At 29.3% G+C, this 25,389-nt stretch overlaps 1 protein-coding gene across 1 annotated transcript; it reads left to right on the top strand.

Annotated features, from left to right (window-relative positions):
- The first annotated feature begins 6,771 nt into the window (after positions 1-6,771).
- Positions 6,772-23,860, top strand: LOC129985035 (glutamate receptor ionotropic, kainate 4-like). Its single transcript, XM_056094962.1, has 8 exons — positions 6,772-7,059; positions 9,035-9,135; positions 10,315-10,402; positions 13,727-13,885; positions 14,627-14,768; positions 16,288-16,529; positions 19,748-20,028; positions 23,650-23,860. The coding sequence occupies exons 1-8, from the start codon at positions 7,021-7,023 to the stop codon at positions 23,858-23,860; spliced, it is 1,263 nt and encodes a 420-aa protein (XP_055950937.1). The 5' UTR covers positions 6,772-7,020.
- Positions 23,861-25,389: the final 1,529 nt, after the last annotated feature.

A 25,389-nucleotide genomic window follows, 5' to 3' on the forward strand; every position in this document is an offset into this window, starting at 1 on the left:
AATACTGAAATCTAAAACATGCCTGCTGAAATTTTCGGTAGATTTTATCTTCAAGAAACAAGCAAGTATATTGCTTCAGAACTGAAATATTTTTCAAAATCGTATACTAAATCATCTAAATTTGATTATTGTTCTAAACTTTCTATTCGTATCTCCGTCCGGGTACAAAAAATAATTATCTTGCATTGATAAATTATTTCCTTAATATATTTTTGTGTAATTCTTGATAATTTATGTTGCAACATTATATTCTATATTTAAAATACAGTTGTTTAATTCTGAAGTTTGGATTATTTTGCTCACTTCCTTTCCAGATCCAACAGAAAAATATCTCTTGAGAGCAAACAAAACTCGCCTGTCCATTTTCTTGCCTCTCCTCACCGTGATATGGATCCTCGGGATCGGACTTATTATGACCACATTCCAAAGTCTGCTGGTGTCCAAGTTAACGGTCAGGAAGGCCCGTGCCTTCGTGGACACGATGGCAGACTTCGTGCGAACCGATTCAACCGTGGGAACGGCACCGACGGAGATTCAGCTGGGAGACGTTCTCGAAGTAATCGAGAGTTTTATTCTACGTAATTTCAAGCATAATGAGGGATGAGTTAATGAATATGACTCGTTCAAGGAAGAAATTCGTTACCGATCAGTCATAATTTTTTATGAAATATGTTCAAAACTTCTTAAAGACAAATAAAACCGATAGCATTTCATACGTTTTTACTTTTTCATATACGTAGTATAAAGAAAGTAGAGTAATCCGTAAAAAATTTGAATTCGATATTTTGACGTATTTCCGCATTTTATATCTCTCTGATTCCCAAAAACACAATTTTGGAAAATGTCCGCTTGTCTGTGACAAAGATAACACATAAACGCTTTATTCTAAATTTATGAAATTTGGTATACAGCGTTTATACCAAATTTGAGACGAATAACGTTTACGGTTGTTACTAAAATTATTTCAAATTTGGCAATATAAACATTAAGACAATATAAACCTTTTTAGAATTAAAATTTCTATCAGTTCAAATGATTTTTATTTTTCTGAGCTTGTACATAGTACAATCACACTCTAAGGAGTAAAATTTAAACTAACATTTAATGACTTTCATTGTTAGTTTATTTTTCAAATAAAAATAAATAAAAACGGAAAAACAAGTATTTTTGATGAAAAAGAAATCTTTTTTACATATATGCTATCCCTATCGATTAATGTCCGGTTGTTGAGCTTCGATGTATCGTTATGAAATGGAGAAATTTTTTGATAGTAAGAAATTAATATTTCTAAAGAAAGAAAGAAAATTATTTTTCTGAATCGAAAATAAGAATAAAAGAAGTTGCAAAGCTTCTGAGTTTTTTGTTTAAGAAACAGATTTATTTCTTTTAAACAGATATATGTTAAAGACTATATAATGTACATTGGATATTACATACATTTCAGTTTTATTTCGAGTGATAGAGAAAAAATGTAAACATTGTATAATACACATCATTAAATTATTTTTCATAGGCCTCTAATCAGTTTTACAATATAAAAGATGAAAAAGATAAGATTATTTATTTACTATTTAGAGACTGTAGTAGTTGCATTACTCTTATCTTCTCTTTTGGATACTAGATGGCGATGCCTGATTAGGCCATCCCATATGTCATCCCATAGTGCATTGCGATTGTAATACGAATGAGATGTGACGCTGTACTGTGAAGCTGCGCGCGTGAATGCCTTGTCTTTGTGTTTGTTTAGTGTTTGAATGTGATTATTAACAGAAATGTTCCTAAAAACATTTGTCCTGTTGCTTCCTGCATGGATCATAATAATCTACATACCACCACAAGACTCATTTATTTATATTTCTCTCAATAATGAACCAATCAGAGAAGGTACAAAATCTTCTAGGAACATTATTAACTAAAGAATCACTTTATAAATGAAGAGTATGCGAATGTATTTCTAGAAACGATTGGAAAACTGGGAGATGATTGCGTCTAATGGGTTAATTATTTTAAAAAAAAAAACCTTTCGCTTTAATTTGTTTAAAAGAAATTAAATATTCATCAATACTTCTAAATAGTAGTAGGGTTAAAATAAATGGCAATTTTTCTCCATTATTACGATAAGAAACACAAATGTAATTAATAGCTAAGTTTTGAATGTCCATTAATTATTTTCAGACACAATTCATTTATTGTTAACATCATTATGAAAAGACTTTATGTTCTAGAATTCCAGAATCCCGGTGTATGAGGCAGCTTGGGAAAAAATCAAAGGCAATTTGATGCCAGGAAGAATAGTTTTCGCCAGCAAAACGATGGAAAGAGTGCAGACAGGAGAACTCTGTGTTTTCCATGGATACGTCGTCCTGAGGAATAGATTGAGCGATTACTACAAGAAGAGAGGAGTGTGCCAGTTCCAACTTTCCGAAGAGCACTTCTTCCCATTTTCATTGCAAATGGCCATGCAGAAGAAGACAACGCACCCTATCTATGAAAATTTTAATTTAGCGTACGAAAATTTTCCTTTCTTGTAAAATTTAAATTGAAGCTTTCTGATAATTTAACATTGTTGATCCTGATGTACAATTAATATTCATGGTTTTCTTTATAAAAGATATTAACTGGCTACTTTCTGAATTTTGGTCCAGTTTTATATGGTGGTATAACGAAATACGATAGGAATTTTCTTGCAATTAAATGAATGACTCATTAGAGTTTCACCTGTAGAGGGAGTAATTTTGATCAGCATCAAGTCTGGAAATCCATTAACTTTACATTCATTTTGATTCATAAAGTGAAACTGTTTCTTGACCATTATAATCAATAGATTTGGCAGGTTTCAATATCTCTAAAGGCAGCAGGATGTTACTTCCTATAATTGCAAGGATGTTTTCGAATGCTGTCCACGTTTTCTTCTGATGGTCCCTTTATTGTCTTTAAATTTTAAAAAGTTTGTTACATTTTATTGGCCTCTGTTTTAATTTCACATTTCAAATCTTTCTTAATCATTAGTTCTTAAATGAGACGAATCCATACACATATCTTGTGTTAAAAAATCTTTAATATAATTTCCTCTTGCACATTTCACTATTTGAAAAGTATTTTTTAAGAATCCTGCATTAAAAACAGCATTTTTAGAAATGCTACAAATATTTTTTTCTATGGCCAATATTATGCGAAAATATTTTTGAATGTTTCATGCGGACATTAGCACAACATTTGATTTCGACTCATTTTATAAATAGCGAGGAACAACTGTAAAAAAAATTGGCAGAACGATTAAAGAAGTAGCAAAAAGATTTGCAAACCTCCAATTTCTGAAAAATAATGGTGTCTCCCTAATAATAACAAATTACATTACACGTACTTCGAGAGAGTGGAATCAAGGATAAAATTGTATTGTAAAATTTTTAAACAAAATAGATCCTCAAATAAATAAATCCTCAGGGAAAATAATCTACATAATTCGAAAATTTATGGGTATATTATGTTCATTTGACGATGTGTTAATAAGGTTAACATGAATATGTCATAGAAAGCATGGTTTAATAAAATATAGGGAAAGCAATTCACTCTGCATTTTTGGTGTGTCAGGAATTATCTGTACCCATTTGAACAGTTAGTTATATAGCTAGTTAAAAATTCTTTGAGTGTCTCTTTTGTACTATATATCCTAGACAACATAAGTATTCCATCCATTGTAGACTTCAGTCGGTGAGTTGAACCATTGACGCCAGTGTCATTTCGAGGAATTTCAAAGTTTATGCTGGAGGGTATTTATTAAAAATTTTTAATATGAAAAAGTATTCCCCAGCCTTTTCTCAATAATTTAAAATGCAGAATTGATTGACATCAAAAGATAAGCTAAAATAAAAAAAAAATATTTGATGAAAGCAGACAGTAGAATAAATCAATGATTAAAAGTCACTAAGCAATGTTTAAAGTTAATTACATTTTATTACCCAAAAGCTGACACCAACTTACTTTTCATGTATGTTTTGTTGTATATTGTTTAAGCATTAAACTCTCGGATGATTTTATTATTTGATCTGTTCAGAATGGTGGAGCAATTTTAATCTTTAAGTACACACAATCCAAAGAACCTATCAACTTATGACACTGAGAAGTGATTTTTCATTCGTTTAAGCATGAGGAGTGAAAATTAAACTGTTTACTTGTATATGAAAATAAATTGTATTATCTTATAATGATAAAATAATCTTTGTTCCAGAGTCACCCGTCTGGTGGATGCTGACTTGCCAGGCAGATCTTTAAAAGCGGCTTTGGAAGTCTCCAATCTCTGCACCAGTTTCAGCGAGACGAAACTGAAATCGTTAGGTCTCGAAAACATATACGGCGTTCTCCTTATGTGGGCTGGTGGTCTCCTTTTCGGTTTTGTGATATTGATTGTAGAAATAATGATTAAAAGATTTTTTTAAATTAATGTGAAGTGTCATTTTTTTTTATAGTCACATAAATTGGTATATCAGGTCAGTCATTACGTCATGTGACTTGTGGAAATGTTATGAGTTTTGTGATATTTTCTATAAGGAAATCCAGAAAAAAATGAATGACTTATTGTGATAAATGAAAATATGTTTATGAAACAAGAATACAATTTTTCATTTTTTAACCCTTGTTATAAGTTTGAAAAACAAAAACTTTGGGCATAATAAAGATTTGTCCTTTTTTTTTTTCTTTTAACTCATTTTGATAAAGAAATATGTTAGTTTCATTATATTAACGTTACATTTTGAAACTACAAGGAAGCTGTTTTAGAATACAAAATCAGGTATTGTCAAAGAATCAGAATAGTAATTGTAGTAGAAATTAAAGGGAATAAATAAAACAGGGAAAAACAAAGATATAACTTTTGGTACTATTATTTGACTATTAGACGGTTTAAAGAAACTTCCGCAACTCTTTATATTTAACTTAAATTTCAAGCAAAAAAAAAAAAAAAAAAACAATTAAAAGCAAAATAAAATTCTATCTCTCTAACAGTAAATATATTGCAAATAGAATTGTAGTTTTGCTGATGCAGATAGGTGTTATTTTAGAATTATAGCCGCGCTGGACAGCCAAATAGTTTTCCAGGAATATTTGACGTGTTTAATCACTTATGCTTAATTTAGTATTTGTAATTCTGCTAACAAAATATTTTTAAACAACAAATTGTGAGTTAAAATATATTGTTTTAATAGCTTATACCTTTATATTTATTGTGGTATAGTACATATCAAAGAGTCGATGAAAATATAACTGTCAAGGTAAACTATCCTTTTATTTCAAGTCAATTTTCACAGCGTTGGAATTTCACTTACTTACTCCTTATATAAACTGTGGGGAAAGTCAACCAACTGACTCTCCAACCCGCCACGAAGGCACACGGATTTAAACCAAAAGGCTGAATGACCGGACCGCCGCAACAGCAACACTGGAGGGAGCTGTGGTTGAGTCCTAAGGGCCATCATCAGCCACGGTACAACCCTTCCCGAAGGAAGTACGTCCCGTCATCGATGGGAGGAGTCAGATCCCCCACCTATTTGTGTACACTTCAGGGTGGTGAGATACAACCACCATGCCGGAAGCATCTCATCCTCATTTCACGGTGCCCCCCCCCGGGGTTTAAACTGTGGGGAAAATAAATTTTTCTTTACTTTTAATAATAAGAGAAAATTGCACTATAAAATATTTGATGAAGCAATGTAAACGGTTTGAATTTCACAACAATAATGAAATAAACTGAATTAAAAAATATTTTTTGAAGATTGTTAAAATTCAAGAAAATATACACAATATCTATATAAGTGTGATTGGAAAAACAAGTTTTTGAATCCTAAAAATTTCTTTGGTAATCATATTTTTGGAAGTTAGCGTAGAAAACATCAAAATCTTGAATAATTTTCCTTTAATAAAAATTCTAATTAAAATTTCAAAAAAAAAAAAAAAAAATGGCTCTTGGAAACCATTCCTTCTTCCATTGTATACTTATGCCAAATCTGAGAGTTCTATTTAAAATATCTTCTTTGTTCTGTCTCAGCAAACAGATAGAAAAACGCATATAGAAAAGCAGAAACAGATAGAAAAGCATAAGTGCTACCCAGCTCTTAGAGAGTGGGAATTTTCATCTCCTCATAAACTCCTAATTTAAAAAAATATTCACCATAGCTTTTTAATATTTATGATATAAAAATCATTTTTGAACAGAAATATTTTTGAAAATTATCACAAAAAAGCGCCAAAATTTTGTTTGATTTTTTTAATTAATTAATATTTTAAAAGTTCAAAAAAATCAATCCGAGGTGCATATTTTGTCATTTAGTATTTATAGAATAAATGGTTTGGCCTGTAGAGAGCCCGTAAGTACTCTTATTAAAGATTGTTTATTAACAGATTTTCAAAATGCTTGAATCTTTCTTGTTCTCCTGTTCTTCAGAATGTTTTTTTATTTTTTTGTATTGATTTATATGCTCTTATCAACATGCTTTTTCACTTTCTAAGTAAAGCAGATGTTTTTTGAAAAGATATATGTTTACGCTTGGAAGTGATAAATAAATGAGAGAAAACTTGATAAGCCTCTTTATAAGAAGCACGCGAAGTTCAATAGAAGTTGATTGTTACTTTAGAGCCAAGAGTCACGCAATCTAGAGTCACACATATTACATCATCGGATGTGCATTCTACACGATATGAGATGCATATTTTATTATTTGAAATTGCGATGAGGAAATTGAGTTTTTCTCTATCGCAATGCATCCTTAGAAACTTTTCGACAACTGTCGTATCGCTACTGAAAAGAAACAAGCTTTCCTGTGGCGCAGCTGCATCAACAATTATTTAAGGCGCTTGTCATTGGTGACGTAACCTCATTCATAAGTTCTTATAGTAAATGACAAGTTGCATTGCTGCCCGTAATTGAAAATGAATCATTAATTTTGACGTTAATTGAATAAGAAGGCTTGATGACTTCGGTTTACATGTTTACAGAAGAAATCGCGAAAGAGAGGTTGGACGCTGCTGATGGATCAGATGCTCAACATTCGAATAGCGTATGCAAATGTAAGTGTACAATTGTTTTTAGGTTTTTGTACAAGTAATAAATTCTGTTTAAAAACATATTAATAAACTATTTTATTATATTTACATTTCAGGTGATTTTACTATTTGAACAATAGTTACCTACCTCTAAATTTGTACTGCTTAAACTGTACTGTGAATTAATGTTAAATTTTGAGCTATTGCACTTTAAATTACTGCCTGCTACATATTTTAATCCCTTCGTAGCATAATAAAGCTATACTTTTCTTAATAAACGAGTTGAAAAGAAATGTAAAATATTGTAATTTCTTCTTATTTTAAGAAAAACTAGCTGATTAAAAGAGATTTTTTTTTAAATATTAAGACGTTATTGAGACTGAAAAAGAAGAATTCCTTAAAGCATGGATTTAATAGTATTTTGTTGGTATAGCTGCTTTTAACGAACAACTTGTTTGGTTAGAATTCTGATTTTTCTTGGCTATAAAGCCACTCATACAGAATTATAGTTACTGAAAAAAATTTCTTTGTTGTTAAAAATTTTTTAATAAAATTAAATATATAAATTTAATAAAAATTGAAATTTATGCAACTATCATATTGAATGACTTATTTCAAATTTTAATATTAAATGTTTTGAGTTAAATTTCTGAGCAAGGCCTAATTTAGCAGCATAAATTGACAAATTGGAAATCTGAATCATTTTATACATATTGGTTGAAAGAAATAATATGGTACCTTGAAAAATTAAAACAAATACCTTGGGGAAAAAAAAAAACTAAATTTTCAAAAAATGGCAAGAAAATATTTAAAACATCATTTATAAAATTAATAATTATATCATTACAAATTTCTATTAATTTAACATATATTTTTTCCAAAATTGGTTCACATGGAAATAAAGAAGGGGGCATTGAGGGAAGAATAAGTCACCTCATTTTAAGTACGTAGACGCACAAATACACTTTTGACCAACCCAAAGCAGTTGTTTGGGTTTCCACCAATTAGCGTTGTAACTACAAAAGCATGGCATTCGCTGTTGATTAATCGTCTAGCACATATATATAAAAAATGCATTGAAATATTCTTACCTCATTCTATATACTATGCTTACAACATCCCTGATTTGTTATATTCTTACCTCATTCTATATATTATGCTTACAACATCCCTCATTTGTTATATTCTTACCTCATTCTATATACTATGCTTACAACATCCCTCATTTGTTATATTCTTATCTCATTCTATATACTATGCTTATAACATCCCTCATTTGTTATATTCTTACCTCATTCAATATACTATGCTTACAACATCCCTCATTTGTTATATTCTTATCTCATTCTATATACTATGCTTATAACATCCCTCATTTGTTATATTCTTATCTCATTCTATATACTATGCTTATAACATCCCTCATTTGTTATATTCTTATCTCATTCTATATACTATGCTTACAACATCCCTCATTTGTTATATTCTTACCTCATTCTATATACTATGCTTACAATATCCCTGATTTGTTATATTCTTACCTCATTCTATATATTATGCTTACAACATCCCTCATTTGTTATATTCTTACCTCATTCTATATACTATGCTTACAACATCCCTCATTTGTTATATTCTTATCTCATTCTATATACTATGCTTATAACATCCCTCATTTGTTATATTCTTACCTCATTCTATATACTATGCTTACAACATCCCTGATTTGTTATATTCTTACCTCATTCTATATATTATGCTTACAACATCCCTCATTTGTTATATTCTTACCTCATTCTATATACTATGCTTACAACATCCCTCATTTGTTATATTCTTATCTCATTCTATATACTATGCTTACAACATCCCTCATTTGCTATATTCTTACCTCATTCAATATACTATGTTTTCAGTTTCCTCTGTTTCTTACCTCATTCTGTGCACTGTGCTTTCAGCTTCCGCTGTTTGTTATATTCTTACCTCATTGTGTTTTCAGCTTCCTCCATTTGTTATTGTCGAAAACGTACACGGGAACGATGTCTTGGATGGTTTCATGCCGCAGATTGTGAAAGCTGTTGCAAGAGAACTAAAGTGGAAGTAAGTGGTAATCATAGTTGTCGAGTGTCTTATTTTCAATCAAGAATATAAAGTTAAAATATAAATTTTCTTTCTTGATTTAGAGATATAAAAAAAATATTAAGAGCAAAACGGATACTATCTCTATTGTATAACAGATAATAGGTGGAATTGCATATTCAGACTATCGAGTTTTTTACTTTATCAACATTTTTGAAACTGCCTCTCACTCTACACATTATAAACTAAAATATGACTTTACAAAAATTATGATTAAAACTTTAAATATGCAACTTCTGAAAGTTCCCAATTTTTATGTCATGCATAAAATTCTATAAAATTACATCTCATTGCTGTCGGCTCTTTTAACTAAAAAAAGAGAAGTTAAAGACCGAATTTTATTATCAAAATGATAGGGTATTGTTAAAAATTCAATTAAATGGAGAAGAATTTGAGAAGGAAGTAAAAACAGAAGAATTCTGACAGATTATAGAAAATATGAATACATTCAAAACCCATTGTTTCTCAAACCACTTTCTTAAAAAGATAAATTGACTAAGTATTGTTTGATAAAAAGTCATTAAGATTATGAGAAGTTCTATCCTAAATAAAAAAGTTGGAAAGAATGAAACCGAAAAAAAAATGCACTAAAGTATTAAAGAAAAAATAGATCTCTTTTATTTGGAATCATCGCTGATGCTCAAATTAAAATTCTACTTAATCGCACTTTTAAAGTACAAGATCTAAAATAAAACTTTTGGTGTGAAATATTCCAATTCTCGTTCTTAGTGATTCATTCGATCTCAATCCTATACTGATTTTTTAAACAAAATACAAAATGATACGAATGTAAAGTTGTGTGAAATAAAAACATTAAAAGAAAGAAAGAATCGAAATTTATGACATTGTAGAACTCTGCATTTAGTCTAAAATCAGAAATTTGTTTTATTTGAATAAAAATATTTCCCTATGAAACCTTTTCAAGGTTTAAAAAATTAAAAGTTATGGTAATAAAAACCAGACTATGCTTTCAAAGTCTTATGATTTGTAAGGATTAATTGTATTATCGATACGAACAAAAATAGTCATAAATAAAGTATTTATGACACCGAAAAGCTAACGCAAATTGAAATTTATTCTTATAAAAATATTTTATTAACCACAACACACAAACACTTGTTTTATTTATACTTATTTTAGCGTAACATATATTAAAGAACCAGAAGATGTGTATGGTATTTGGGAAAACGGCACGTGGACAGGGATGGTGGGAATGCTTTACAGGAATGTGAGTATACTGACTTATTTAAATTTGTTTGAATACGTATTATATTATCTATATAAGTGCTTCTAATCTGAGTGTATAGATATCTCAAAATTCTCAGATTGATTTTTGTACTGCCATAGAAGAAATATTTGCCATCTGAAGACCTAGAGTTTTCGACAATGGAGTGAAAAGATTGATTACTTTTAGCGAAAGAAATATTTCTTTTCTTTAGTCAGAATAATAATTATATAACTTCCTAGGATAGCATAAATGCAAAAAATGACGTTATTGAACAGAAACTTTTATTTTAGCCTTCGCGCCTAACTCGTGTATTCCAGCCTTCTAAGCTACCTGAACGAAAATGATTTTAAGAATAAGAAGGTTAATGATATTCTTAGAAAAATATTTTAGAACTTAAAATTTTGATAGGTAAGTCAAAATATTGCTATTTTATCATATAGTCTTAGAAGGCTCATGTTGAGCTGTTCATTGTACTATGCATTTCACTAATTTCCTACCTATATTTTTATACATACAATTATATCAGAGAAAAGAGCAACTGTGTTTAAAAAAAATATACTTTAAATTTTTTTCACCGTCCCTTGAATCTGAAGTTAAAACTTTATTGCAAGTACAGAAAAAAAGTCAAAATATGTATTAAAACCATACCTTACATTTAAAATTACTTACTTTTGTAGTGACAGAGATATAAATCATACAGATATTAGACGAAATTCTTCTTCTTTAGTTTGGAAGTTCACCAATGGAAGAAAACGTGTGATTAAGTATTTGATAAAACAATGAAAAAGGTTTGCGTTTCATTCACAACATTGAAAATATCTTAATATATATAAATTACGTGTCACGTTGTTTGTCCGCGATGGACTCCTAAACTACTTAACCGATTTTAATCAAATTTGCACAGCGTGTGCAGTTTGATCTAACTTAAAAGATAGGATAGCCCTTTTTTTGAATTTTTAATTAGAATTTTGATTATTAATTAAAAACTAACTTTCCCGCCAAAAAAATCTTCATTTTCCCACCGCCAAATGAGTACGGCTACAGTTTTCCCCCAACAGTCATGACGCTAGGCTTAAGATTTTTCGGCTGATTATTTGAAACGATTCTATTTATTTTCTTAATGTTTGATGCATTTAAAATTAAATATTGTTAATTAATCGATCTTTCAGATTCATTCTGAAGTACTTTTGAATTAAAATAAAACAGAATAAAGCAAATTAAAATTTTCTAATCTGCATAGCGTTACCCCAACTGGCGTAGAAAAACTCACGCATTTGCGTTACCGTAACGCGTTGAAAATTCACGCATGCGCATTGTGTTCTGATTGTTGACATGACAACCATTATAACTGATGATTTAAATTATTTTTAGGTTAGTTGTATGTTTTTGTAATTGAATTATATTTATGTTAGTTATATATTTTTTGTATACGCTTATAGTTTTAAGTACATCGTTTTTTTAGTTTTTTTTAACCTGTTTTCAACCGATTATTTTAAACGATTCGTTTTATTTTCTTAGTGTTTGATGCATTTAAAATTAAACATTGTTAATTAATCGTTCTGGTCATAATGAATCTGAGAATATTTTGTTGACAAATTCTTGAAATATTACATAAATTTGGAAAGATATTCTTTACTGCCCATAAAGTTTAAACGCTCAGTAACTGTTTTCAGTAATCATATTACAAAAAAATACTTTGTTTCAGTAAAAAATATTATTATATTAATTGCATATTAATCCTTTCCACTTTAATTTATAGTATAAATTCTACGGGTGCTAACAGAAAATGAGAGAGATGCATATTACGTTATGACTGAAGGCGTTTATAATATTATGAGAGAATTATATGACTATCAAAATGTGAAGTTTTAAAATATTTTGATGAAGAAGCTATTAAAGTAGGAATTGCATAAAATATTTAATTATTAAAATTTTAACGAACATTAAAATTGGCGAACCGGCTGGTCGCCAAAGGCGGCTAGTTGTTATATAAAATATAATCAAAAATATCTTTAAAAGTTTATTAAACCATGGCTAACGAATTTTGCAGTAACTAAATTGGTATTAATAGAAAAATAATTTTTAAAACTTTGAAAACAATGAAAAAATATTTCTGTGGAAGAATACTTTTGGGAGTTATTGGGTAAGAGAAAGGCCAAAATTTCGCTTAATTTTTAATTACTTAAAATTCTAATTAAATTTTTTAAAACTCACTCCATGGTACATGTTTGCTTACTCCAAAATATAAATGCGCCAAATTTAGCAGTTCTATGTCAAACGACTTGGCTTGCTGAATGCCAATACACAAATACACTCTTCTTTATTTTTATTAGGCATACCGGTTAATAATGTCTTTCTTTGGCGATATTAAAAACAATAATTGATTCACTATCTCAACTATTATGTCAGTTTGTTGCTAGAGCAGTACATGTCAAAATGCCACTGATGTTAAAGAGATTCCAAGCTAATATGATATTGCATTTCTGCGCTATTTTCAAGTAAAATAAAGAGCATGCGCGGCATGTACTATTTTCCTTGTTCAATCAAAAGAAAAACGCGAGTACAAACCGTCGTATCTTTATGGAAACTTACGGTGATAATATCTTATATTAAAACATGAGTGTGCGTTGGTTTATACGATTCAAAAGTGGCAATTCTACATCTTTTCATTTAAGAAGATCAGCAGAGAATGCTGAACCATGAACTTCTATAATTAGGTGAAACGATGAATACCATTATCTACCATCAAAAATAGATCAATTTGAATCATAAATAGGTTGCAAAACATCTTCATTGAGTTTGACACGGAAAGGCATCAAGACAAAACACACAACGAAAGACATCTGATACACCAATTCTGAACATAGCCGGGAACTCTTGTCCCCCCACTGTATTCAACAGATTTGACTTCTTCGGATTACCTCTTTTAATTCATCTATGTCTCATACATTTCCCTAGCAATAATTCAAAAAGGTGGAAAGGCCTAAAAATGGCTTCCCAATTAGATCATATCAAAATGTGAAAATGTTTTCATGGAAGGCATTTACTATTTGTAAGACTGATCATCAAAATATATAACTAACAGTAGTACATAAGTACTTATTACTTTTCTCCGGTGGTACAACTGTTTACAATATTAAGAATACAATTGTTTGAAATTTTAAGAATTATTGACACAGTGTAGTAAAGATTAATTCTCAAGTCATTTCAGAAGTTTCTAATAACAAACTTAGATATTAAGTTATGATAATCGACCGCAGCTTAATTCTGTCATTTTCCAACATTTTTAATATACTTTCCTTGGTTTTCTATAATTCATTACAGGAAGTGGATCTCATTTTGAATCCTATTCTGCCAAAAAAAGAAGTTTTAGAATTCGCCCGTTTCACAAATCCTATCACCGTAGAGGCTTACACATTTCTATCCGGCAAGAAAACAGAAGAGCCAGGGTTTTTCCTTTATTTCAGTGTTCTTCGTTATACGGTAAGTAATTTTAGGATTCGTACTTCTCTTTCATTAAAACTTTAACTTTTCCAAGCCACCAAACCGGCATTTTCAGTTCTTAGTTTCAATTCACAGACTGATAAATCGAGTTTATATGAATACATTATTAAAATTCCAAAGAAAGTATTTTCTTAAGGTTCTGAAGATTTTATTAAATCTAAAAAAGGTGAAAAATAATTCAAAAGGCAATTTTTCAACCGCTTAATCTAATAAATTTAAATAACTAGACATTTTCTACTAGCGCTATACCGAGACTTGACTTCATAAACTTGGGTGGCTTTCAGATGATGATGGCAGTATTTAAGTGAAAGCCACTCAATAAATTTCCAGTAAACTCCATTTTACCAGAAAACCTTTATCTTTAAAATATTTAACGCTCAACAGGCCGCTTATATAGCGGCTCTATGATTTTGACATTTCGGATTCGGATTTCGAACTTAGAACACTCAGCTCCCAAAGTCAAAACTTGATCTTTACACCACCTTATCAGAGGGCTAAATTAAAAATCAAAATTTAAAAAAATGTCAGCGGAAACTATAATTTTTGTTCTTTCAGAGAATTTTTAACGACACTAGTCGAAAACATTTGGTTATATAGCACAAGGCAAAATTACTTTTGGTAATAAGTTATTATGGAAATTCATAAATGGAAGTGTGAAAGGAAGTTCGAGGGGAGAATATTCCCTAGTTTTCTTTTCATTTACGGATATGGATTTTCCAGGTTTGGATCACGGTACTGATGACCCTTGTCCTAATATCTTTGACATCGGCGTTTCTGTACGGAAGGATACGAAAAACAAGAGATCTCCAGTGGATTAGTTACAAGTATTTTTGGAAGTATCTTGCGGACATGTTTAGACAAAGTAAGTTAAAGAAGAAACTACTCGGCGCTTAAAAGTCAATTGTACAAGAACTGGTCATTTAATATTGGCAATCATATAATTATAGCTGATACAACATTGGTACTATCTTCAAATGCGCAAAGTCCTTCACTATAAGCACTAGTACGGTACGTAACTTGTTTCCAGCGATATGGAAACAGTAATACAGTGAAGCAGCACCAGTTTGATCGATAGTTTAGATGGAGCGTCTTTAGCTGCAAGAATCTCTACAGCCATGACTGATTTCTTTTTTCAGTCACTGGAGCTGGTAGATGTTCTACTTCAGTTCAAGAATCTATGATTAGGAATAGATTCAAAAGGAGAAGGAAAGATTTTTTAATATTCATTTCCAAATTGTTTCAGACACTTAAAACAAAACATCGTTCCATCCGAACCGAAATGATGCTGTTTAACATATTCTTATGACTTCCACATCGCCGGAAACAAGTTTTATACATCGCCGCAAAATTAAAAGACTATTAAAACAATTAATGTATTATTTATAATTATACGGTTGCCATTATTGTTGTTGCAATTATATGGTTGCCACTATTAAATTTCTAACAGTCGTTGCATTAATCAAAGGTCAAAATTAATTCTTAAATTTTGAACTCGTGCTAACTGATTAAAACAGTTAATTTGAAACACAAAATCTACTAATAAATATACAGAATAATTTGAACGTAAAGGATAATTGCAGAATAATCATCGGGTTTTGAATTAATACAACTTTTAAAATGTTAATTAAGTCCTCATTTCAAATAGGGAGAAGAAGAAACGGATGATAAATTTATATATTCCTTATGTTTGTTAAAAAAATTGTCGAATTTTGCACTTGATAATTCATTAGGTTGGTAATTGCTAATAAATCTACACTTATATTAAAGGTGAATGCGTGTGTGTGTGCGTGCGCGCGTATATATTAAAACTCTACAGGCCAGACCGTTTAATCTAGAACTACCAATTTTGGTACATATATACCTTGGAGGTCGGGAATGTGCCTCTCAGAGCGATTTTTTAAATTCTTTTATTAGAATTTTAATTATATATATATATATATATATACATATATATATATATATATATATATATATATATATATATATATATATATATATATATATATATATATATATATATATATATATATATATATATATGTGTAATACACATGGTATGACATCATGTAAACAAAGTTTTTTTTTTCGTAGAGCCATCTTAGCATGCACACTGTATAACTTGGAACATCGTCGTCACAGACTCCTGCACCGTGATTTCATAAGCCAAATATATAAAAACAGGCCGCAAAGAATTCAAGTCTTTGGAAGTGTTGAAACATAACATATAATTATAGCCTTCATTTGAAAAAAAAGTGTTTCAATTTAGAATTATACACTTATTGTAAAATATGCAATACTAAATAGATGAGGATTGGCTTCTTTTCCTTAATATACTTTTTGAAAACATTTACCAATTAATTGTTCATCTCTTTCACTTGCAGATCCAGCAGAAAAATACCTTCTACGAGAAAGCGATTCAAGTCTCTCAATGATGTTACCAATATTGGCTACTTTGTGGATAATCTGCATCGGACTTGTGATGAATGCGTTCCAGAGCCTCTTGGTGTCGAAATTAACTGTGAAAAAATCGCAACCCTACGTTGACTCTATGGCTGACATCTTGAAAACTGATAAAACTATTCCAATCGTTCCTATAGAAATTGGAATACAAGATGCTCTTGAAGTAAGTCCTTTGTTTCACTTCAATGCCATGTCCATTATTTAATTCTTACGTACGGAAAAGTTTAGCAATTATTGCAAAATTTGATTTCTAGATGATATTGTCGTTCTTCTTAATCATAAATCCAAGAATAAAGTTGTATTTGAAATTAGAATTACATTCTTTTCTATTTCTAGCAACAAGAATACGATAACTTAAAAACAGTCATCTGGAGAATTTAATTTGCTGTGTCATTCTTATAATTTCATTTTCAACCAAATCCCACAAAAGAATGTAGTACTTTTCCTAAAATATTCATTTTTTAAATTTGTTTTCTGAAAGATTAAGATGCTCAGAGCTCAAATATATAAACATGCATGTTCTCGCTCATCTCAAATGAGCATATTACATGTGTTGTCCATCATTATATTCATTTATCTGCATTTTATTGCTCGCATATATAAATATATACAGTTTTAATCATTACGATTATGCATGCGATTATTGCATCCTCGTCCAGAAAGAGCATTATTTTTCTTTAAGTTACTGCATCAATCAATAAATAACATTCCTTTAAAAAAATTGTGAAATTCAACGAAAAATATTAAAATGGCATCCGATAATTAAGGTCCACACCTGAACACAGTTTAGTTGTATCAACTTATTTTTTAACGAGTCTTTCCCAAAACAGCCTATTACTTAAGATTATTTTGGGCCGATTCTCTTAATTTTGAACAGGAGGTAGATGATGAGGATGGCACTTGAGCTAGCTTCCCCTCTTATAAGAGGACTTCCGCGCCGCCCGTGTGGAAGGGCATTTGCCCGGCACCGGGACCACGTATGCAGCAATTCTTCAATAGAATCGAACCTGGAATCTTCCTGTCCCTTTGCCAGGATCGATGTCACCGCATCTTAAGAATCTTCAACGCAAAATGACACTCTACCACATCAGAATTCAGAAATTAAAAAATATTATTGAAGGAATATCATTATAGATTAAATTTCTGGATTTTTTTAATAACAATAAAAAACGTTAGATTGAATGAAAGGTACAATTATTTTTAAGCTCTGTTTATAAATGGAGTTATTATACGTTTACTAGAATACATTATATGAAAAAAAATTAATCTGAGAAATATTTTTAATCTAAATTATTTATTATTACTATATTCGCCCTTGGCAAACAGCTAGTTCAGAAGAGATATACTTTATACTTGATTTTAAATCGATTGGATATATTTTCATGCCTATAAGTCAGTCAAACTCTTAGACATTAATACCGCGCTATTTTACTTGCCTTACATTTGTTCTGTTCATTGAGTATATGAACTTTTCTAATGGATACATGTCCTATTATATCATAGCAGTACTATAAAGGTAAATATCAAATTCATCTATATTTAAGAGCATGGTACATCACTTCTTTATTTGTTAAAAGTGAACTGCACACACACACACACACACACACACACACACACACACACACACACACATATATATTAGACATTTTCAAATTCAGAAAAAGATTTCAACTATTAAGTTCATTAAAAAGTATTTTTTTTTTAATTTTAAAACAGCGTAAAATTTATTTTTGAACAATAATATTTTTAGAAGTTATTGTGGAAATACACCTGGACTTTAAATTTTTTAATTTAAAAAATTAAAAACATCACTTCTTTATTTGTTAAAAGTAAACTGTACACACACACACACACACACACACACACACACACACACACACACACACACACACACACACACTATTAAGTTCATTAAAAAGTATTTTTTTTTAAATTTTAAAACAACGTAAAATTTATTTTTGAACAATAATATTTTTAGAAATTATTGTGGAAATACACCTGGACTCAATTTAATTTTTAATTAAAATTCAAAAAAAAAATTTAGTTAACTCCTAGTTTAGCGTGCCCCTTATTTCGCCAAGGATGCCAGGTGTATTAAGGCGCCAATTAAGATGGCTGACGATATTAGAAATGTTGTGAAACCCATACAGTTACCCACCATTTTTATTAAAATTATGAGATATATTAATCATGATTGTTTTGTCTAAGAATGTTTTTTTAAACCTTTATTTTCGATTCTCCTTTGAATTCTGAAATAAAGAATTTTTGCAAACTAGTTGCTCCGGTCTGTACTTTAGACAATAAAATTCAACATCTGAAGAAGGCACCGGGCAGAATTTTTTAATTTAAAAAATCAAAAACATCTATGGCTTTGTTAATAGTGGGATTGGGAACCTAGTAGTTTCGCTAGCTCATTAAACTTAAGGATTCTGAGAATAACAAGAATGGTACAAGGAAAAATGAAAACATCCGTGCCTAATAACTTCGCTACTAAAGGCTGGAGCTTTTCTTAAGAAGAAATTTGAATAAATAAATAGACTTACTTGGTTCAGCTAATTCATCATTTGAGCAGAGAACGATTTCTATTAAAAAAAACTGCAGAATTTTCAGTAATTCAAATGTCGTCCTTTCGATGCCAGATATATTTGGAAATGTAGACATCGAATTATAAAATATAATATCTTTCATAATATTTCTGATTACTCCAACTATCAGACATCGGATTATTGAATACTCACCGACTAACCGAATAATCACGGAAAAAATAGCAGACTGCAAAAAAATTCCATTAGAATGATAACATAATAATAAAATAAAATAAAAAATTGAAATAAAAACAAACGATGCAAAAAAACACAAACAGATGCTTTTAGTTTCTGTCGGAATAAAATTCATAAACCGACGATTTTAATTAGAATAACATAATTCAGTAAAAAATGAAGAATGTTGTCTGTTCATACTTCACTTTAAAAATAACACTGAATGTTTCATTAACTGAAATAATACTTTCAATTATAAAACGGGATTTAATTAGATTCTTTAATGGATGCTTATTTATTTATTCAATTTTGTCGATTATTTTTAATTTTCATTTCTTACAAAACTGCTATAATAGATGTACAACTCAACAAATGAAAAAAAATTGTAAACAAAGCAGTGTTAGAGTTATTAGGAAAATTATTCGGCTTACTTTTTTGGGTTACCATATTGGCGACAAACTCGGGGGCACGCTAAATTAGGATTAAACCTAAAATTTAAAAAAAAATTGAAAATTTCAAAATGTAACCATTATTTCAAACAAAATATTTGATCATCAAAAGTGACGAGCCTTTAATAAAAGCTGAATTAAAAAATAATAATTTTTTTTAAAAATCTTAACAGAATTCTGGCATAGATTTATATGAAGAAGTCTGGAAAAAAGTGGAAAAGAATATGTGGCCTGGAAAAGACGTGTTCCTGGATAAAACTATAATAGCAGTGCAAGATGGGAAATACTGTATCATACACGGAAAGCTCATACTAAGAAATATACTAGGAGAATTTTTTAAAAAACACTCCTTCTGCCAGTTACACATTTCAGAGCATTTCTTTTTTCCATTTCCGTTACTTTTAGCCATGAATAGGGAAATTCCAGAGTATATATTTGATCACTTCAATTTGGGGTAAGTTTTTCTAAATATTATTCTAATTCAGTTAAGTACTATTTGTGCATATCTGGTAAAAAGTTTAGAATGCTCAGTATTTTCTCTTTTATTGGGTTTTATACATGAAATGAGGTTTTATAAGGTTTGCATGATACTTGCTGGCAACCAGATGAACAGATTTTTTAAGAAATTTGAAAAAAGAAACATCAGATAGCAATTAATACAACTTAAGATACTCGATATTTCGCAGATCTATTAACTTTAAGAAGATCATAATTCAAAATAATGAAAAATGGGTTTTTTTGTTTTAAATTATAAAACTTTCCATAAGAGTAGTGACGGTCATTCCACTTAGAAATGATTAAAAATGTTGTAATCGTTAAAAAATTCAAGCTTGAGATTTTGACGAATCTCCCCGTATTGCACCTCTTTGGGTTGGAAAACATACATTTTTGGGAAATGTCTGTCTGTGACAAAGATAACTCAAAAGCGTTTTGAACAAGAGGAATGCCATTCAGTACACTGTCTTTACATCGAATTTGTAAATTTTTATCAAATTTTGAGCAAAATCCGTTCAGACGATGTCTGTCTGTCCGGCTTTTCGAATAACATGAACATGATAGTTACAAAGCGACAAGAGATTGATAATATTCGGTACACAAATTTAACATCTATACAGTAGGTGCCTTTCTAATTTTGAGACATATCGAACAAGGAGTTGATCGACTCCCATTGGTAACTTTATAATGAATCAGTAATTCAAAGGGGAAAATAAACAGATTTCGATGCTCAATGTTTAGAACAGCACTCCTTCAATGATTGGAGCCTAACGGATTAAACTGACATCCAATCCATAGTATTTATTGCAAATAAAATAAGGAAATTTTACCACTCTACAATAAATATGAAAATTTTGGAATGATGCAAAACTACGTTGACCACTTCTGCCAAATATGTATGTTTTGTGTCTAAAGAGAATTCTCAGGTACAAAACACAACTTCTTTTGCCATTTCATGCGCAGTGAATTATTTCGGATTACTTATTGTTCCAAATTACTTGGGAAAGGATAGGAAACTGCTCGTAGCGTCCTTTCAACTTCTAATGAGATATTAATGAAGAGACAACAGTTTTCATAAATAACTGATGCTTTTTATCTTTGTTAATCTTGCTTTTTATCATGTTAATTTGATTACTTTTATCTTGTTAAAAGTAATCAAAACATAAGCGAGAAATAAATCAGGTAAATATAATTTTAAAAAAGGTTGACACATTTTTGAAATGCTTGCAAAATATATGGAGAATCTGCCACTTCAAAGACTAGTCACAAAGACTAATCTATGATTACATTTTGCTACAATTATTAAAAAAACAACAATTGAATTCATAAATACTGAGATTTCATCAGTTTATCTATTTACTACCGATCTACTATTTAATAAATCAAGTCTTTTGAATTCAGATGGTTCTTCCGAAATAATGAAAAATCTTCAGTCATGGCATTTAATGTATAAAGAGTCGTTATAATTGCGCCATTATGAAGTCCGAATTGTAAAAAAATATACTTGAAAAGTAAATTAAGCGACTCAAGTTGGAACCATTACAGCTTTCAGGATTTTTATAAATATGGATTTCGGAATTATATTTTAAAAATTTATTTTTTTAACTAATTTTAGTAGTCAGACAATTGGTTATCACACATAATAATGAAAACTTTTAAAACACGACAATTCTTAATATTTCAGATGTGGATCGTATTGAAAAAATAAGATAAAATGCACTTATTTGAAAGGGAAAAAACACTGCATATTTAATTTCGATTGATAGACAGCTCTAGAAATAAACAAAAAAAAATTGTTTCATTTTTGTTTTGAACAGTTTTCTCGTATATGTGATAATCATTAGCATGCTATGTAAAATTAAAAAAACAAACTATTTTTTAACCCAGAAACGGAATTCTGTTATTAGAGGCCTTTGTGACAAACCTTTCGTGGTCAGAAGTTGAAAAACTTTTGCATTATGTGAGCAGCTGTCAGACAGTTCAATAAAAATCCATATATTTTAACACATACTTATGCATTGTAAAATAATAAAATAACACTAAAAATATTGATTCTGTCATGTTGAAAAAATAATCACACTGACATAAATTAATTGCTTGTGCAAGTTGTTGTAGAGACTCACATATTTACTTGCTAAGATACAATCAATGAATGCTATTTTAAAATGATCATTTGTTATAGAATGATTCAAAAGCGTTGGTTTGAAAAAGAAGCAACAGCCAGGAAAGGAATAGTAATAAAAAAATTACAAATAAACCGAAGTATTCATTTTAAAAATGAAATGTTCACATTTCCATAGAGACACCGGGAGACGGTGATACAGTTTGTTAAACCATTAAACCATTTCCATTTGTTAAACCATTCTTTTTCAGTAAGACAGAAACTTAGATGTTTCCATTTCCTAATCTCATACAAAAATGGTATGTCTTGATTTGTTACTTAATTATTAATTAATCAAATTAAATTTATCTAAATTAAAAGAATCATTTTTCTTACGCAAATCTCAATTCTTAAAATAATTTAATATACCATGACTAGAAAAAAAATGGCCCGTTAAAGGGTTAATTCACGCAATATTTTAAATATAATTTGCATTCTCTGAAATTTCGTATTTAGAAAGGATTACTCAAGGAAATAATTTTATACAAAAATTTTATTTTATCGTTCCAATAATGGTGTTAAATCCGACTATGTAAAAAATACTGGTTATCGACCATATTGGCGAATTTTTTTAAATTATTATTTCTTGTAGTTCAGACTTTCCTCTTTTCAAAACAGTGTCTTTTCTAGGAAAAGGAAGACCTGACCTATCATCCAGGAGAATTTTAAACAATTTTTTAGCTAAAATTTGTCTTTAACTTCAATTTTCTCAAACTCTAATTTTCATAAAATTCTCCGCCGTAAGCATGATATCTCAAAAACTAATATAAATATTTATATAAAAATTTCAGCGTGTGTTTTAAATAATATGGGCAATGAAATGAACCAAAAGTTTTATTGTTGGTGAAATACTTTTTTATTTATAGGTATTTTTAGAAAAATTAAGTTGTAAATTTATGGAAAAAATGTATAAACAGGTATATTTTTACCCATAACTTCTTTACATCTCAAAATGTTTCTTAGATTTTGGTTCATTTCATTCATCATTATGTTCTATAACTTGTGTACAAAGAAAAATAGAATTGCTGTGTAGAGTGTGGATTTGTGTAGAGTGTTAACCGTTTTGGTTAAGTTTCATTAAAATGTACTACAATTTTTCCTATTTCTCAAAATATATTATACTTTCAAATAATTTTTTTTTGTATTTATAGTGTGTATAATTGACAATACATCTAAAAACCATAAATAGTTTTTTTTTAAATCCAATTTTTCAAAAATAGTCCTTCAAACTTAGTCGGATACATTATACACTTTGACACAGAAGATAATGCGATTTCATTATTTGCCGACTAGTTTTGTATGAAACCATAGAATTTTTGTATGATTTAATCAATATTTTGTAATATGTGTAATAAGAACTGATCTCCATTTCTTACAAATCTTAAAATAATACAGTATATTCTATGATTTCATTTTCAGCCTCACTCGCCTTCTCGGTGCTGATATTGCTGGCAGGACTTTTAAAGCTGCTGCGGAAGTTTCCAATTATTGCACGAGTTATAGTGACTCAGAACTGAAGCCGTTGGGCACCAAAAATATATATGGTGTTCTCTTGATGTGGGCAGCCGGGCTCTCCGTTTCAATATTAGCGCTATTATGTGAAATAATGAATAAAAGATTTTATGGCTGAGTGAGATGTATGTTGTTCTAAGAATTTTTTCATTGGATATCAAATGAAAAAAAAAATGAACGCATGATTAACAGATTATTATATACTTAAAAGTGTTCTTTAAAATGAATAACTCTCATTTGTATGAAGTAAATTCTAAAAAAATTTCTAAAAAACGTCACAAAGGCATTCCAAATTAATAAATCTTCAAACCTACATGCCATTCTTCTACTAAATGACATATACTAGCAAAATTATTTTTATATTTTCAATAAAATGTTCTACCTAAACACGCCTTTTAATTACTGCTAATTAAATGATACAGATAATGCGATACAGTAACGTTTGTTTCAGATTGTTTATAAAATTAAATTACATCGGTTGTATACCAAATTGTTAGGCTGAAAAAAGTTTTATTGATTTTCCTTTTCCCACAGATAACAACATTCAGGGGATGGATTTTTTTTTAATTGAAATTTTTAAAACGTTCCTATTGAATGCAGTTTTCCAGCAATAAAATATTTTTTTAAAAATATTTTCTGATAAGCATTATTAAAACGGATTGATTAAATTCAAGTGCATGGTTCCAATAAACAAAATATTTTTCAATCGTCAAATAATAGTTAATTTTTTCGATCAAAACAAAGATGGCTACATATTTTTTTAAAGTTTATCAAGTGGGATTATATGATTTTAATTATAAATATTCATTATTTTTTCTCTCTCTCTTTTTTTTTTTGTAAATAATTGTAAAAGTAACTACTATTTGCATGTTTATTTTAACCTAACTAATAACCAAATTTTTTGATCGAAACAAAAGATGGCTACATATTCTTTTTAAATTTATGAAATATGATTATATTATTTTAATCATAAACGTTTATTCTTTTCTCTTTCTTTATAAATAATTGTTAAAGTAACTTTAGTACTTACATGTTTATTTTAACCTAATTAATAATCAATCGTTTTTATATTTTATTCAAATATATAAATCTTTGCACGTGAAGAAAATACAGAAAGATACATTTGAAATCAAGGTTGATTTTTAAATTATTAAACTGCTATTAAATTTTTCAAATTTAAAAAAAAGCAAGAATGTAAATGATGCAAATATGTATTACTGCGAAACATAAAATTAGAAGTTAGCTTATGTTTATAATCACAACGAATGTGCGCCCCTACAATTTTAAATGATGATATTTGCAAGAGTGGCATCTGAGTTCTGAAAAAAACTATGATAATAAAAATTTTCCTTTTTTTTTTAAATATTATAATACAGGGTGTTTATAAAGTCCCGGGCCCATTTTGATGTTTAATAACTCATAAAATAATAAAGATATAAACAAACTTATGGCATTTATTGATGGAATAACTCATATATTTTCCTTTTCAGGTTTGAATATTTTTACTTTTGTAAATATCGTCTGCGCGTGTGGTTAATTTCAGATAATTTCATTTTCCAGTCTAAATATCTGTACTTTTCTAAATATTGTCTGCTTATTAATTGCATTTTTCTCTCTTTTGTTTTTGACAACTATTGCAATGTTATG

This window comes from Argiope bruennichi, chromosome 9 (genome assembly GCF_947563725.1).
Source record: "Argiope bruennichi chromosome 9, qqArgBrue1.1, whole genome shotgun sequence".
Classification (NCBI taxonomy): Eukaryota; Metazoa; Arthropoda; class Arachnida; order Araneae; family Araneidae; genus Argiope; species Argiope bruennichi.